Source organism: Somniosus microcephalus, chromosome 2, assembly GCF_052327205.1.
Source record: "Somniosus microcephalus isolate GS21.2 chromosome 2, FLI_Smic_1.0, whole genome shotgun sequence".
Taxonomy (NCBI): domain Eukaryota; kingdom Metazoa; phylum Chordata; class Chondrichthyes; order Squaliformes; family Somniosidae; genus Somniosus; species Somniosus microcephalus.
Genome location: NC_140988.1, coordinates 330,665,933 through 330,684,076, shown reverse-complemented (window position 1 = coordinate 330,684,076; position 18,144 = coordinate 330,665,933). Strand labels below are relative to the sequence as shown.

Genomic DNA, 18,144 nt, shown 5'->3' with positions numbered 1-18,144 from the left:
CATAGCTTAGAAGGAACATTGCTCACCCCTCCCTAACTCTGTAACCTCCTCCTTCCCTACAACCCTCCAAGATCTCTGTGCTCCTCCAATCCTGGCCTCTTGCGCATCGAGTTCAACAATTTCAGATCATAACAGCTGCTCCCATTTTTTCGGACAGCAGCTGCTGGTACTGATTCTGCTGTTGCAATTTACAGCTTTTGTAGACCCATCTTGGGTTTCTTTACTTGTCCCCTTTTGCCTTGCACCATTATCCCTTTTATAATTTAAATTACTCCTGCCTTCCACACTATCACAGACCTTCCTCTTGTTCTTTCCTCCCCTCCCCACCTTTCCTGTCTCTGTGCTCGCTTAAAACCAGTTACAGGAAACTTTTTTTTATCTGGCACCGACGGGACCGACGTGGTGCCGGTTCATCAAAAATTCCGGATAACCGAAAGCTATAGTAAAAGATACGGAGCTGAGAGCTCCGTATAAAGCAACAAACCCTGTTGCTTGCTTCAGAACAATGGCCACAAGTTCCAAGCGTATCTGTAGCTTAGCAACAGCTGCAGCCACACCCTTGCACAGCAACAGATAGAGGAAGGCAAGTAATAAAACTTACCTTAACCTACTCCTGAATTTTGCCGGTTAACCGAGATTTCCGGTTATTTAGGTGCCGGTAAATCAAAAGTTTCCTGTACATACAAACATCGGAACATGAGTAGGCCATTCAGCCCCTCGAGCCTGTTCCACCATTCAATGAGATCATGGCTGATCTGTGACCTAACTCCATATACCCGCCTTTGACCCATATCCCTTAATACCTTTGGTTAACAAAAAGCTATCAATCTCCGATTTAAAATTAACAATTGATCTAGCATCAATTGCAATTTGCGGAAGAGAGTTCCAAACTTTTACCACCTTTTGTGTGTAGAAGTGTTTCCTAATTTCACTCCTGAAAGGTCTGGCTCTAATTTTTAGACTATGCCCTCTACTCCAAGAATCCCCAACCAGCGGAAATAGTTTCTATCTACCCTATCTGTTCCCCTTAATATCCTGAAAACTTCAATCAGATCACCCCTTAACCTTCTAAATTCTAGGGAATACAACCCTAATTTGTGTAATCTCTCCTCGTAACTTAACCCTTGAAGTCCAGGTATCATTCTGGTAAACCTACGCTGCTAATGGAACACTCTCTCCAAGGCCAATATATCCTTCCTAAGGTGTGGTGCCCAGAATTGCTCACAGTACTCCAGAAGTGGTCTAACCAGGGTTTTGTACAGCTGCAGCATAACTTTTATACTCTTGTACTCTAGTCCTCTAGATTAGCGCCGCCCCGGCTGCAGCTAGGCCCCCCTGACCCCATCGGACATAGCATCCAGCGGTAAGTCAGGGGGCGCTACAGAAGATCGCAGCCAGGGCGCGAGTGGGGCACTGCGCGGGAGGCGTTGGCGGCGCCGCGCCCGGGCGCTATTTGCTTTGCGCAAAGCAACTGAATTTTTCCCCCTAGCAATTTCCCCACAACAGATGTTAGGCTAACTGGTCTATAATTCCCTGGTTTGCCTCTCTCGCCATTCTTAAAAAGTGGAGTGACATGCGTAATTTTCCAATCTAAAGGGACGATTCCTGAATCTAGAGAACTTTGGAAGATTATAGTTAGGGCATCTGCAATATGCTTACCTTTAAAACCCTGGGATGGAAACCATCTGGCCTTGGGGATTTGTCACTCTTTCGTGCCATTATTTTCTTCATTACTGTTATTTTACTTACATTAATTTTATTGGGTCCCTGTCCCCGATTCAATATTAGTTTCTTTGGGATTTCCAGCTTGCTATCCTCTTCTTCTACTGTAAATACTGATGCAAAGTAATTATTCAACATGTCTGCCATTTCCCCATTGTCATTGATAATATTGCCACTTCCAGTTTTTAAGGGGCCAACATTGCTCCTGACCACTCTCTTTTTCCTAATGTAACTGTAAAAATTCTTTGCATTGATTTTGATATCCCTTGCAAGTTTCTTTTTATACTCTCTTTTTGTAGCTCTTACTATCTGTTTTGTGACCCTTTGCTGTTGTTTGTATCTTTCCCATTCACCAGGATCTGTACTATAGTTTGCATTTTTGTATGCCCTTTCCTTTAGTTTGATGCTGTCCTTTACCTCTTTAGTTGTCCATGGCTGTTTTTTTTGGCAAGTAGAGCTCTTTCCCTTAGAGGTATAAACTGGTTCTGTATCACGTTAAATTCTTCTTTAAACATCTCCCACTGATCTTCTGTCTTTTTACCCATTAACAGATTTGCCCAGTTTACTGTGGACAGTCTCTGCCTCATCCCGTTGAAGTCAGCCTTACCCAAGTCTAGAATCTTAGTAGCTGTTTCACGTTTCTCCCTTTCAAACACTACGTTGAACTCAATCATGTTATGATCGCTATTGGATAAACGTTCACGCACAGTTAGGCTGTTAACTAAATCTGGCTCATTACTCATTACTAAATCTAATATGGCTTGCCCTCTTGTTGCCTCTAGGACATATTGTTGTAGAAAACTATCCTGGACACACTCAAGAAATTCACTACCTTTCAGACAGGTGCTAGTCTGCTTTTCCCAATCTATATGAAAGTTAAAATCCCCCATTAAAACCACTCTGCCTTTACTACACGCTTGTCTAATCTCTGCATTTATACAACCTAGCACTTCACAGCTACTACCAGGGGGCCTATTCACAACTCCCACTACAGTCTTAGATCCTTTCCTATTTCGTAATTCAACCCATAAGGTCTCCACTGGCTGCTTACCTCTCTTTAAACCCTGCCCTTCTTCGAATAATGTCATAGGGTCTTGTGCACTCAGCTGAGAAGGCAGGTGGGGTCAGTACTGCACTGAAGTATCAGCCGAGATTATGTGGTGAAGCAGGAATTCTAGCTGATTTTGTTCATCTTCTTATTCCCAGTGTACTGAAACCAATTGTACTCACCCTCGATGCAATCATCTAATATAGCATAAACAAGCAATCAAACATGAAAGCCTTCCTAGTCAATAGCCCAGAATTTGCTGGGAAAATAACGCCGAATTTAAAGCGTAAATAGTGTGTGTTATAAATCTCATCATTCATCAAGAAACTACTCGTGAAATAACACTGGATGGCCAGCTGGTGGCACCGTCCAAGGAGTATAAATACTCGGGCGTCGGCCCCAGCTTTCCAGGGACATTTTGTAAGACAAGGTACTAGTGACGTACAACATAAGAACATAAGAACATAAGAAATAGGAGCAGGAGTAGGCCAATCGGCCCCTCGAGCCTGCTCCGCCATTCAATAAGATCATGGCTGATCTGATCCTAACCTCAAATCTACTTTCACTCTCCATCCCACCCAAACCCATGTGATCTCCTGGGAGAGGCGAAAAACCAGATAAAAAACCCAATGGCCAATTTGGGAGAAAAAATCTGGGAAATTCCTCTCCGACCCATCTAGGCGATCGAAACTCGTCCAGGAGATCACTCTGTCCCTGTATATCCTGCAGTACTTACCTTCTGTAAGAGGTGATCTTCCACCCCAGCCAGAAAAAGGCCCAATTTACTCTTGAAGGACTCCTAGCTGGCAGCCTGTTCCCGAGGTCTCCACTAATCCCTGTGAATAGAACCATCTCCCGAAATCTAACACAGAATTAGAACACAAGAAGTAGGAGCAGGACCAGGCTACACGGCTCCTGGGCCCGCTCCGCCACCCACAGGGCCATGACCGATCTGAACCTAGACTCATGTCCGATTTCCTGCCCGCTCCCCGTAACCCCTAATTCCCTTTACTTCCAGGAAACTGTCTATTTCTGTTTTAAATTTATTTAATGATGTAGCTTCCACAGCTCTCTGGGGCAGCAAATTCCACAGACCTACCACCCTCTGAGTGACTAGACCTCCATGTTCTGAAACAAGTTGATTAAAGCCTTGCTTTATGCTCAAACCAAGTGCGTAGTGAGTTTTATTACGTCAGTGTGTAAATAGCCCAGCAATTTGTAGCGAGGAAGAGTTAAACTGCGAGTTGCGAATCGACAAAAATTGCTGAAGGATTTGCACGGCCCTGCCGTTAGCCTCGCAAAGACGGCAGCTCGCCATCAAACTCCCCATGAGTTTCAAGTAATTGCTGAATTTGCGCTGTTAAATCAAATTAAACTCGCCAAAAAAATTTAGGGCTGGTACTTAACTATGTAAGGACCCTTTTACCGACGAGATTTATTTTCCTGCAATGCCAATCAGCCTCTCCAGCCCAGAAAGGGAACAATTGAAACTGTGGAGTCTGCAGGTAGTAAATTGTACCCAGAGGTTTACAGTTGAAAATTTAAAATGTTACAATTTTTTTCTTAATTTTCCTTCTATCTCATTTTTCTCTCTCTCTTAATCTTATCTTTCTTTCCCTCTCTTTATTTCTCTTTCCGTATCTTTGGAACAGAGGAGGCTGAAGGTAAACTTGATTGAGGGGTATAAAATTATGAGGGGACTTGATAGAGTGGATAGAAAGGAACTATTTCCCTTCGCAGAGAGGTCAATAACCAGGGGGCATAGATTTAAAGTAATTGTTGGAAGGATTAGAGGGGAAATGAGGAGAAATCTTTTCACCCAGAGGGTGGTGGGGGTCTGGAACTCACTACCTGAAAGGGTGGTAGAAGTAGAATCTCTAATCACCTTTAAAAAGTGCTTGGATATGCACTTGAAGTGCTGCAACCTACGGGGCTACAGACCAAGAGCTGGAAAGTGGGATTAGGCTGGATAGCGTTTTTTCGGCCGGCACAGACATGATAGGCCGAATGGCCTCCTTCTGTGCCATAAATTTCTATTATTGTTTGATTCTATGGGCTAGATTTTAATTCAGGGGCGGGCTGGGGTCGTGTAATCAGCATTTCGTGTTACTCACCCGAATCTAAATCGATGTGGGAGATTGATGCAATTTTAACTTAATTGGCCAATTGAGTTCCAACGTGTGGGAACCCATGGCAAATGAGTTTTTCCAGTCTGAAAGTCGCCTCCGATGACGTCATCATTGCTGCTGCATTTAAGGTCTGCAACAAGCCTTGCTTCTTCTGCAGACTGCCAACCTTTTGGCCTTTCATGCTACAGGGACCTGGAGGAAGAATGGCCAGCCAGAGGCCTAGGGCTACTCCGAGGTTTGATGACGTTGCCTTGCAGGCTTTAGTTGAGGGAGCAAGAGCCCATAAAGAGGTGCTCTTCCCTTCATCAGGGAGGAAGAAGCCTCCCCAGCAGACCAAGGCTGTGTGGAGCCAGGTGGCAGAGGAGGTCAACTCATTATCAGTAACCCGCAGAACCTGGATTCAATGCAGGAAGAGATTTCATGACCTTCTGCGCACTGGAAAAGTGAGTATGAATTTCCCATCATCCTCAATCTGATCCCCATTGCCTTTCCTCACCAGCGCTCAGCTTTAGCAATCTCTTCCTCCACATCCCACTTGACACTGACATCCATGCACCCTTACCCATTCCCTCTCTCTCTATGCTCACATTCACCTAACTATTTGACTATGCAGCCCTCACACTCCCTATCACTGTGATACTATGAAAACAACCGACAACACACAGGGAGGGCCCTTGGTCTTGCCACCTCACTCCATCTTTGTCTCCTTTTAAGTATCTATGCTATGCAATCTCTACGCTCACTCCTTCATTCTCACTGAACCTCCACTTGTCTCCCTCATTGCAGGGAAAGAGAGCTCACAATAAGCGAGAAAGAGCGAGGACAGGAGGAGGGCCACCCTCAGTAGCCCACCTCACCCCCTGGGAGGAGGCGGTCCTGGAGATCGTAGGAGTGGAGGAAGATGCGCAAGTGGGGGACGGACAGAGGGGTGCATCACAGCAAGCTGGTGACAGAATAGTTTTCCATCTCTCTCATTGACATTGCATGATTCTGAAGCTCTAACAGATGGACTAATGATCATCTGCAATATGCAATGTGCATGTAACATTGACATCACATCTCTGACTCTTTCCTTTACTCCCCCACAGGACCATCGCAAGCGCCCGTCCCCACTAGCCAGGAGGAACAGCATGAGCCTCAAGACTCCTCAGAGGAAGCTGCAACCTCTGAGGGCACAGCGTCAGCAGAATTCAGCGCACCCAGCACCAGCGCAGACACTCACACCTCGGTGGGACCTTCGGGACATAGAGTAGTGTTGTCACCTGGTGTATCGCAGCTCACAAGTGAGCATCAGCAGATTGTGGAGACAGGGACAGCAGTGGAGAGTCCTAGTCGGAGGGCGCAGGACTCTGCCAGCTCGGCTCAGCTGCATGTCGACCCTCTGCCTCTGGGTCCATCCATAAGATCAGCGGTGCTGGAACGCCAGGAACAGATGCAGGAGTCTCTGGCAGGTTTTGTCTCCAGGGTCGCTGCGAGTGTGGAGCGAATGGAGGAGTTCAAAGCGAACATGAGCAGAGCTTTTGTGGAGTCACTGGCGCATGAACGCATCACCATGGAAAGGATGGCAACCTCCATGGAGGTGATAAGTCGCCAGAGTGCAGAAAACATGATGAGTGTTCAGAATAGAATGACATCTCTGGAGGAGCGATGGTCATCTATTGAACAGAGAAACCAAACCTTCATGGAAGTCCTTCTGAGTAGGACTGCCAGTGCAGATGAGGGTCCCCATGGCCCCCCTGATGTGCAGCAAGGTGCTCTCAAGCCACTTGCAAGCGCTGAGGGGGACCTGACCCATGAGAGGGAAGTTGGTGGCAGACATCAAGGAAGTGGGGGTTCCTCTCCAAGCGCTCACACTTCTATGCCTCTGCAGAATCCTCGGTCAGAGCCCCACCAGAGTCCACACCTATCTGAGATCGGCATCTCAACCCCTGCACAGCCACAGGAGCAGCAGACTGTTGCCGAGCCCTCACAGGTTCGCAACCCCAGAGGACGCCCGCCAAAGGTATCGAGACAGGAGCAGCAGGAAAGTGTGCAAGGGGCCTCCACATCTGCTGAAGCCACAGGGGAAGCACCACGTAGGAGCACGCGTAAGAGAAAGATACTGCACAAATAGTCACAAGGGTAGTCACTTGGGTGAAATTTGATGCTTTCTGTGAAAAAACCATCAGATGAATAATGTAAATAAAAAATCTGATGGCTACTGCTGTAGTTTTGGCATGTGTCATTTTGCCAATGGGACTTTCACATTGAGGGCTTAGGATTACTTGCAATTGTCAGTATGGTGGTCAAATTGCTAGGAATCCACTGGTCCTTGGCCATTGTCGATGCTCAGGTAAGAAGCTGCAAGGCAAAAGTGCTTGATTGGCTAGGCTAAGCAAATCTGGCCAAGATGCGTGCGTTCCTTGCATCCCGGGCAGCAATGTTCGCGCGTACTACTGCCACTGGTTGATGGGCCTCTGCAAGATGTTCGTTTCGCTCTCCTCCTCCTCCTCATCTGAGGAGCATATGTGACGAGCCACTTGGTCCTCAGGAATCTGCAAGCCATGACGCTGTGCCATGTTGTGAAGTGCACAGCAAACCTCGACGGTTCTGGAGACCCTGGCTGCTGAGTACTGCAGGGCTCCACCTGATCTATCCAGGCATCTGAAGCGCATCTTCAGCAAACCAATGGTTTGCTCGATTATGGCTCTGGTGGACATGTGGCTGGAGTTGTAGCTCTCCTCAGCTTCGTTGGTCTCCTCAATGGCGTCATTAGCCACGTCTTCAGAGGATAGCCCTTGTCTCCAAGTAACCATCCGTTAAGTTGATCTGGCGGACTCAATAGTGGAGGCACACTAGACTGGCACAGTATGAAGGAGTCATGGCAACTGCCAGGGTACTTGGCACAAACATGCAAAATTTCCTTCTTGTGGTCACACACTAGCTGAACGTTAAGGGAGTGGAAGCCCTTGTGGTTGACAAAAATAGCTGGATTGTGATGGGGTGCCTTAAGGGCCACATGTGTGCAGTCAACGACGCCCTGCACCCTTGGAAAGCCTGCCAGATTAACTAATCCAACCGCACGCGCCGTGACACTTGCTTGATCCTTGGTGAAATGGATGTGATTGTGCACGATGGCAAAGAGGGCATCGGTTACCTGCATGATACAAGTGTGTGCGGCCGCCTGGGAGATGCCGCTAATGTCTGCTGCTGATCCCTGGAATGAGCCTGAGGCAAAAAAGTTGAGTGCGGTGGTGACTGTGACGGCCACTGGTAATGGTTGTCCACCTGGTCCTCTGGCCTGCAGGTGTTGTTGCAGCATTGTGCAGATGTCATTCACTACCTCTCGCGAAAGTCGGAGCCGCCTTTGGCACTGCTGCTCAGACATGTTGAGGTAGCTGACCCTGTGTCTGTAGACCCTGTTTGGGGGGTATCTCCTGCGCCGACGGGCTTCCATGCACTGGCCCCTTCTGGCCTGTGCAGCTTCAGGTGGGTGAGCAGCAGCTTGGCGCTCCTGTTGTTGCTGCTGCTGTTGGTGCTGCTGCTGCTGTTGTTCCTGGTTCTGCTGGTGCCGCGGCTGGTGTTCGTCCTCATCTAATGTCCAGAAGGGAAGGAAATAAATGGTTCCCATGCTTCTGGTATATGCCTCAGTTGAGGAAGCGCTCAGTGAGGGTGGCGAGAGGGGTTTCCCAGGAGGTCACACTGGAGATGGGTGTCAAGCTCCAAACTTCCACAGCTGTGGTTATGCCTTCTAAAAGTTCCCCCAGACCTGAGACTACAAAGTTCTGCCACCTGCAAATGATGGCTGATCAAATCTCCTCTTTAATAGTTGAGCTGCAGCTGATAGTCAGCAATCCAATTGTGCTCCCGCCAGGTTTCACCGTCGTGTTTCAGAACAGGCATGTTTCACGTGGGAGAAGGGTTAAAATCGCAAAGGCCTTTCAAAATGGTATTATAGAGGCAATTTAGTGCTTGTTAAGGGCCTTAACGGCCTATCCCGCCTCTTGGAGGCGGGACGGAGACGGGACCATTAGACACGAATTAATGAAAATTGCTTGGAGGCGGGGTTGGGCCCGCACGCCAGTTTTTGCAATTTTAACCCCCCACACGCCTCCAATCCCGCCTCCACGGCCCAATGAAAATCCTGCCCTATGACTCTAATTCACCCTATTTCCTTCTCCGTTGTTCCTCGGTTTCTTTCTCTATCATTAAATCTCATTGGTTAAGGAGGTGGACTGATGGTTCACCAAGGTCCCAGGTGCTCCGCTGACCATGCCATGCCGTAATCAGCTCGCACTTCCAGCAATTTGTGGCTCAAAAATTTTCGAGCTGAAGGGTGAGGAAAAAAATCCAACTCATGAGGCAAGCCGTGATATACCCTGCCCCAGCAAATTCTGGGCTTATAGGGGAATTTTAACCCCAAAACATGGGTGGGCTGGGGCCTGGCTAGCTGCAGGCGGGAAATAGAGCTTTCAAATGCTAATCAGGCCCTGCTGTTAAATTCAGCACAGCCTGCAAGAAACTCGTTCTCCTGAGTTTCCAAACCACTTTCTAGCCCCCCACCACCCCGCTCCCGACCCGCCTCCAGATTTAAATGTTGCACTAGAATAACTGAGAACTATGTTCATATCATCAGAGAAGTCCACCAGCCACAGTGCCTAAGCTGGTGCTAACTCAAAAACCATTTAGCGCTACTATAATTTGATTTACCTTTCTCTCCTTTCTTCAATGCCGTCTTTGTAAAACACCATAGCCTCTTTGAGCCTATGTTTGATGGTGCATATTTTTTTCCGTACTTCTTCCATCTCAGTATAATTCCTAATGCTGAGCGCTTTGTGCTCCTTTACAAAGTTTCCGTATTCTTCACAAATTAAATCCAGTTCGACCTGTTTCAGCATATCTGCGTATGTGCTGCTACCTGTAGGTCTTGCTATCTGCCAAAGACAAAATTTATAAAAACAAAGTATCATTTGAAAATTCGTCACAAAGTTACTTTCCACTTCCCGCACCACCAAAAAAAAAACAAATTATGACTGAGGGATTAGAGGGGTTAGTAACACAAAGTTATTCCCCTTTAGGGACTTGGTTTGAATTTAGCCCTGTTCAGTTACTTCTGCATCCTGCTGGTGTAATCTGAAGCTACGACAATTTATATGAGATACTGGCTGCCATCCCAGGCTGAAGCTTTTCTGCTGTCCTCCTCAAGTGCTATCACCCCAGCCTCTGCTATCCATAATCCTTTCTCTATTTTCAACCTTCTGCATAATGTTCCTCAACACTCAATGCCACTTCCATGTCACGGTTCAAGTCCCTCCTGGACATGCCCACAGCCTCCCTTTACTCCAGCCATGGTCTCTGCCATGTCCACTGCAGTATTGATTGTCCTACATCAGCAACCCTGACTGCCTTGTACTTCTCTCCCAATGACTATCTCAAACAATTCACTTGCAAGAGACTAACCTCTCTAACAATTTCTCATGGCCTCCTCCACTCCCGGTGGATATTCACCCTCTGACATGTTCTATGTCCCGCGCATTCAATCCTTTGCAAACAAAGCCTTCACAATCTACAATGACATTCTGGATGGCTTAATTGACATCCTGGCCTGACTGAAACCTAACTCAAAGATGATGATTCCTTCCCCTTTACTGAACAACAGCAATGACAACTTGCATATATAGCACTTTTAGCATAGAACACACCCCAAGGTATTTCACAGAACCGTAATCAGACAAAAATGAATGCCGAGCCAAAGAAGGAGATATTAGGTCAAAGAGGTGGGTTTTAAGGAGGGTCTTAAAGGAGTAGCAGGAAATGGAGAGGCAGTTGGGTTTAGAGAGGGAATGGCACAAGAGGCTAGAGCCGGAGGAGACTTCTGAGGATATTTTAAGACAAGAGGAGGCTATATAGCTAGGGAGGGGTGAGGCCGTAAAGGAATTTAAAAACAAGAATGAGAATTTTAAGTTGCAGGCACTGGGGGACTGGGAGTCAATGTAGATGAGCAAGCACAAGAGTGATGGGAGAACAGGACCTAGTGAGTGATGGAATATGGGCAGCAGAATTTTGGATGAGCTACAGTTTAAAGAATCTCGCTTCACGCAAAATTCATTGTCATCGCTCAAAGAAAGGATGGGAGCACTAAATCAAGCGCTAACGACCTAGCTCAGTGGCATGACACTCAAAGCGCACGCTTGAGGCCTTCTGTGACCGGTGGGCGTCGCGGGGATTGGAGTGCATCATCACCCCGGCCAACACAATTTTAATTTAATTTGTTAAGGTTCTTTTAAAGTTATATTAGTTACAGTCTATTTGTTTTAAGTGTGCATCAAAAGAGTACACTCAAAGTGCTAACCAATATCAGGTACAGTCTAATCGCAAGTCATTATTGCCACAGGCTCTGTCCAGTTCTTAAAGGGGAGGTTCATTGATGCTGCAGAACCTCATTCTCAGCATTGCTGCCTGTGAACCTGTGGTCAGCAAGCAGGAGCAGGTCAAGTCCAAGGAGCCAGACGACTCAACCAGCTGTACTCATGACAAATCCACACCTCGGGGAGAGAGCCCGCAGATTTTCAGACTAAGCATTGGAGGAGTTGGTGTCCGCTGTGGAGAGATGGAGGGTGGTGCTCTAGTGGTAGGAGACCCTCGCCACAAGTCTTGGGCAGCACTGTGGTCCCCAGGACCCATTAACAGTGCAAGAAGAAATTTAACAACATCACTCGGGTGGTCAGGGTGAGTCAATGCCTCAATAAATGCTACATACCACCATCTGAATCACAGTCTGCACACACTGGCCAAAGCACCACACTCCCAGCACTCACCTACCAACACATACCCACGTCTCACACCTTGCACACAACAGCTATTCAACTATGGCAGGCACATCACCCAAACACATTGTTCCACACTCACTCACACACTTCCCTTTCGCTTGCAGGCCAAGGTGGCTCACAACATGAGGGAGCAGGAGTGCACAGGCGGGGGAGAAGCCAAAACCCAACTAATGTCTGCGCTGGAAAATAGAGTGCTGGTGATTATTGGGTGCCAGCTGGTGGGCGCCGTGGCCACTGGTGACATTGACCCCCTTGGTGTGAAGGAATAAGCCATATTATCTACTTAGAAAAATACATTATCTTATGAAAGAATTCTGGCCTTATTGAAACAGGACAAGTTGTTGACCCTGAATAAATAACCTTATTGAAACAGAGGTGCATGGCTCCGAGTGGCTGACTTCTGGGAACAAAAACAATGGTCCACCCTGGATAAGGTTTTTTAATATAAACTTGGTAAAGATGGCACATAAGATAAGGAACATCTGCCCTCGTAAAGATGACATAAAATAAGGGACACCTGTGTGGTAAACCACTGTTTGTATTCCACTGTGTACATGCCTGGACATGCCTCGGCTGACTCCTCCCACAAGTCCTAGTATAAAGGTGACTGCTCCCCAGCCCTTTGTATTTCTGGATCGGTCGACCACTCGAGGCAGACCTTCATTCTTTTGTTAATAAAAGCCTTTAGTTACTCTCTTAACTCTCAGTCTTTTATGAGTAATTGATAGCGCAACAATTTTATTAACAAAATTTTTATAATGGAGAAGATCCTCACACCAGCATGCCTGGACTTAGATCATCGGGAGGCGGACTCATCCACCAAGTTTACTCACTGGCTTAAGTGTTTCGAAAAATTCCTGACCGCCTCCGCAGCAATCAAATCGGACGAGGACAAACTGGATGTCCTGACCTCCAAAGTGAACCACCGAGTGTACTCGGTCATCCAAGACGCGACCTCGTACGCGGACGCTATCAAGCTCCTCAAGGACCAGTACACGCGCCCAGTGAACGAAGTGTACGCCAGGCACCTTCTGGGGAGTCGTAAACAACAACCTGGGGAATCGACCGTGGAATACCTTCAGGCACTGTCTGTGCTTGGCCGGGCCTGTGGTTGTAAGGATGTAAAGGCCGCCGTGTACACAGAGGAACTTATCCGGGACGCTTTTGTAGCGGGCCACAGATCCAATTACACCCGACAGCGACTGTTGGAGCAGAGTGACCTCGACCTCAACAAGGCCTCTGAACTCGCACTATCATTGGATGCAGCCTACCGGGGCATGGATGCCTACTCCTCTGCACCGTGGACGCCGCGGGGAATGACAGCCTGGGACACGGTAGGACCGCCTCATAGCGCCGTGCCACCCCAGCCACACCCCAGCAACGGCCCAACTACCGCAGCAGTGTCCCAAGGCCAGACACCAGTGCCCCAAGGCCAGAAATGCTACTTCTGTGGCCAGGCAAAACACCCCAGAGCGCGCTGCCCGGCGAAAAACGTGATCTGCGCGGGCTGCGGGAAGAAGGGACACTACGCTAACGTCTGCAGGGCCAAAGCCACCCCGAACCCCAGCAGCGCCGCGTGTGGGCCATGCGGGCCGCCATCTTGGGCCTCCCCGGCCATGTGCGAACCACCGGTACAGCAGCCATTTTGGACGCCTCCAGCCACATGGGGATCATGGACGCCGCCATCTTGGACGACAGCCGGAACGCAGCAGGCCCCCAACACCGCCTCATCTGATACCCGCAGCGACACACCGACCCCTACGCTGGCATCCGTTACACTGGACCAAGCGAGACCGCACCAGCTGGCCAGTTCCACAATGGACATTAAGTTAAATGGCCACGATACAATCTGCCTTTTTGACTCTGGGAGCACGGAGAGCTTCATCCACCCCGACACGGTGCGGCGTTGCTCTCTCCCAGTCCTGCCTGCGCACCAGCGGATTTCTATGGCCTCCGAGTCCCAGTCGGCGGACATCGGCGGCTACTGCGTAGTGATACTCGTAGTAGACGGGACCGTGTACGATCATTTTAAACTTCTGGTCCTGCCCGACCTCTGCGCTGCCGTCCTGCTGGGGTTAGATTTTCAGTGCCATCTTAAAAGTGTTACGATGGCGTACGGTGGACCCCTACCCCCACTCACAGTCCGCAGCCAGCAGCTCCCAAATTGCCCGCCGCGCACCAGGTGCAACCTCTCCACACTCAGAGTCACCCCCCCCCCCCCACTGTTTGCTAACCTCACCCCCGGCTGTAAGCCCATCGCCACAAAGAGCAGGCGATACAGTGCCGGGGACAGGGTTTTCATTAAAACCGAAGTGGAGCGGCTCCTGAAGGAAGGGATTATTGAGGGCAGCACCAGCCCCTGGCGAGCCCAGGTTGTGGTCGTTAAGACCGGCGAGAAGCAGCGCCTGGTCATCGACTACAGCCAGACAATAAATCGCTACACCCTGCTGGACGCCTACCCACTCCCCCGCATAGCTGATATGGTCAACCAGATCGCGCAGTACCGCGTCTTCTCGACCATTGACCTGAAATCAGCATACCACCAGCTCCCTATCCGCCCTGAGGACCGCCAGTATGCTGCCTTTGAGGCAAACGGCCGCCTCTACCACTTCCTTAGGGTTCCCTTTGGCGTCACCAATGGGGTCTCCGTCTTCCAAAGGGAGATGGACCGGATGGTAGATCAAAATGCGTTGCAGGCCACTTTCCCATATCTGGACAATGTGACCATCTGCGGCCGTGACTTGCAGGACCATGACGCAAACCTCGAAAAATTCCTCCGCATCGCCCAACTCCTGAACCTGACATATAACAAGGAGAAGTGCATATTCCGCACAAACCGCCTCGCCATCCTTGGCTGTGTTGTGGAACACGGAGTCATCGGCCCCGACCCCGACCGGATGCGTCCCCTTATGGAACTCCCACTGCCCCACTGCCTCAAGGCCCTGAAGAGGTGCCTAGGGTTTTTCTCCTATTATGCCCAGTGGGTCCCCTACTATGCGGACAAGGCCCATCCGCTGATCAAGTCCACCTCTTTTCCCTTGACGGCAGAGGCCCGCTTAGCCTTCCACCGTATCAAGGAAGACATTGCCAAAGCCACCATGCACGCAGTGGACGAATCCATCCCCTTCCAGGTGGAAAGCGACGCGTCCGACTTTGCCCTGGCCGCTACCCTCAATCAGGCGGGGAGACCCGTGGCCTTCTTTTCACGAACCCTCCAAGGCCCGGAGACCAGACACTCCGCTGTTGAGAAGGAGGCCCAGGCGATTGTGGAGGCTGTGCGTCATTGGAGGCACTACCTGGCCGGAAAACGATTTACCCTGCTCACTGACCAACGTTCAGTTGCTTTCATGTTTAACAACAAGCAGAGGGGCAAAATCAAAAATGACAAGATCTTGAGGTGGAGAATCGAACTTTCCACCTACAATTACGAGATCTTGTACCGGCCCGGGAAGCTCAATGAACCCCCGGATGCGCTATCGCGTGGCACCTGCGCCAGCGCGCAGATCGATAGACTGCGGGCCCTCCACAATGACCTCTGCCACCCGGGGGTCACCAGGTTCTTCCACTTCATCAAGGCCCGCAACCTGCCTTACTCTATTGAGGAGGTCAGGACCATGACCAGGAACTGCCAAGTCTGCGCTGAGTGCAAACCGCACTTTTATAGACCAGACAGGGCCCACCTGATAAAAGCCACTCGCCCCTTCGAGCGCCTGAGCGTTGATTTTAAAGGGCCTCTCCCCTCCTCCGACCGCAATGTGTACTTCCTCAATATTATTGATGAGTACTCCCATTTCCCGTTCGCCATCCCCTGCCCGGACATGACCAGTGCCACGGTCATTAAATGTCTGAACGACCTCTTCACCCTGTTCGGTTTCCCCAGCTATATCCATAGCGACCGGGGCTCATCGTTTATGAGCGACGAACTCCGTAGTACCTGCTAACTAGGGGTATTGCCACAAGCAGGACCACCAGTTACAACCCCCGGGGGAACAGGCAGGTGGAAAGAGAAAATGCGACAGTTTGGAAGGCCGCCCTGCTAGCCTTAAAGTCTAGGGGCCTTCCAACCTCCCGCTGGCAGGATGTGCTCCCCGATGCGCTCCACTCTATTCGGTCACTGCTCTGCACTGCCACTAACGCCACCCCTCATGAGAAAATGTTTGTCTTCCCAAGGAAGTCCACATCGGGGACATCGCTACCGCCATGGCTGACGTCCCCAGGGCCGGTCCTACTGAGAAGGCACGTGAGGACCCATAAAACGGACCCCCTGGTCGAGAGGGTCGACCTCCTCCACGCCAACCCCCAGTATGCTTACATTGCATACCCGGACGGGCGGGAGGACACAGTCTCCATAAGAGACCTTGCACCCTCGGGGGCCGCAGTAACCCACTACTCACTACCACCCCCCCCGACGATCCGATATCCAGCCCCAGCAGACGGCAGGCCTGGGCCCCGCGACCCGCTCGACATCTACGAGGACGACACGCCTGTGCCACAGCCCACGCAGGACTCGACGCCAGAAGCTCCACTACCCCTGCCGTCGCCACGCCGATCACAGCGGCAGACAAGACCTCCGGAGAGACTCCAATACACTTACTTTTAATACACTTCACCCCGCCGGACTCAATTTTAAACAAGGGGTGAATGTGGTAAACCACTGTTTGTATTCCACTGTGTACATGCCTGGACATGCCTCGGCTGACTCCTCCCACAAGTCCTAGTATAAAGGTGACTGCTCCCCAGCCCTTTGTATTTCTGGACCGGTCGACCACTCGAGGCAGACCTTCATTCTTTTGTTAATAAAAGCCTTTAGTTACTCTCTTAACTCTCAGTCTTTTATGAGTAATTGATAGCGCATCAACCTGCCCTTCACACTGTTTTATATGGTGAACCCACAACACCTGGGAGATGCGACAAGATTCTGGAATATTACAAGCTGATGTAGCAGTAAAGAATTGCAGAGGTCAGCCGAAAGATGAATGGGATAATTAGCTTGGGTCAGCAGAAACCTTATGGGATACAACTGAAAAAGGGTATAAATACTGAAATCTCAAATGGAATATCAGAGTCGCTTTAATTGGGCAAAGCGATTCTTGACGACAGAGGCGACTCTGTGGTCTACCACTTTTTGTACCTTGGGGATCAAAGGTATTTGATATTGATGGATATCCTGTATAGAAAACTTTAAGAACTGTAATACTGTAGCGAAGTTAAGATTTAAAAGTAAGATTCTCTGTTAATAATAAGATCGTGTTTTTTTTCTTTTTAGAACTGTTAATGTTGCGATTGACTGATTCACCAACTGTAAATTGCAAGTCGGTTCTTTTAATAAATCTCTATATATTTTTAGAATTGTCTCACATAGTCTTCTGTATCAATAACTCGCGAACTCAATCTCTGTACACTCTTTGGTGAAGAGTTACATAATTCTGAAGGAGTTCTCTGGACCCTCATAATATCCGGGAAGTTACAGTCTAGCTAAACTTATTAAAAGCGCTATCTGGAGGACGGTAACATTCTCGGGTTGTTCCTTTCCTTTAGGGAGAGATAGCCTGGACCTTCAGACCCAATTAAGCGTCTTTAGGATTTGGCTATCTCAAACTTTAGTTGAAAGTGAACGTCTGAGAAATACACCTGATCCGGGGTAGCCCCAAAGGTGCTAGGACTAGTAAATATCCTTTCATTGGGGACTACAATGGTATGTTCATCCCTACTCCTTCTTCTCACACCCCACTTCCCCCGCACCCCACAAGCCTTTTGCACTTTCCAGCTAATCATGCTGTATGCATGCATTTCTCCCTTCCTGCCCCACTCCTCTCACCTTAACCTGTCTCTTGTACCTTTATGCTTTCAGATGATGAGCAAGGACTGGAGCAGCCTGTCCCTGAGGGCACCGTTGAGAGCAATGTGGGAGAAGAGGAGGAGGAAGAACACACCGCGTCACTGCATATCTCACCCGCAGGCACCAGCTCAGATACTGGCACTACGCGTTCTTGCGAAGCTAGTATAGTAGTGGGATCTGCACAGGGTGATGCGCCGGGAACGAGCGGGCTGCAGCAAGGCCAGGGGGAAAGGGTAGCTCGGGGGCCAGCTCCTCGGAGGGCGAGTTCTGCTGCGCAGGACTCAGATGAGGACCTCGATGGGAGGCCTTTAGAAGAAGGGTGATGGGCATGCACACGGAGATCATAGGTGCAATGGCAAGGGTGCCCGAGAGCCTGTCGGCAATGGTAAGGAGCGTGGATGAGTCCGGCTCTAACATTGCACAAAGCTCTGCGCGCACCATGGAGCCCATCATTTCCAGTCTGGAAAGGATAGTAAACTCCCAGAGAGATTGTGGCGACCCTGACCTGATGCCGCATGTGATGGGTGATCTGGCAGCTTCCATTGCAGCACAGGTGGAAGCGATGCAATGTCTTAGTGCTGTAATACAGTCTATGGT

General features: G+C 49.4%; 1 protein-coding gene across 1 annotated transcript in view; it reads right to left on the bottom strand.

Annotated features, from left to right (window-relative positions):
• Nucleotides 1-18,144, bottom strand: part of cfap53 (cilia and flagella associated protein 53) — a 97,398-nt gene that overhangs the window by 63,164 nt on the left and 16,090 nt on the right. Inside the window, exon 2 of the mRNA XM_085974924.1 lies at nt 9,589-9,812. Within this exon, the coding sequence (XP_085831050.1) occupies nt 9,589-9,812 (224 nt within the window). The remainder of the gene's footprint in view (nt 1-9,588; nt 9,813-18,144) is intronic.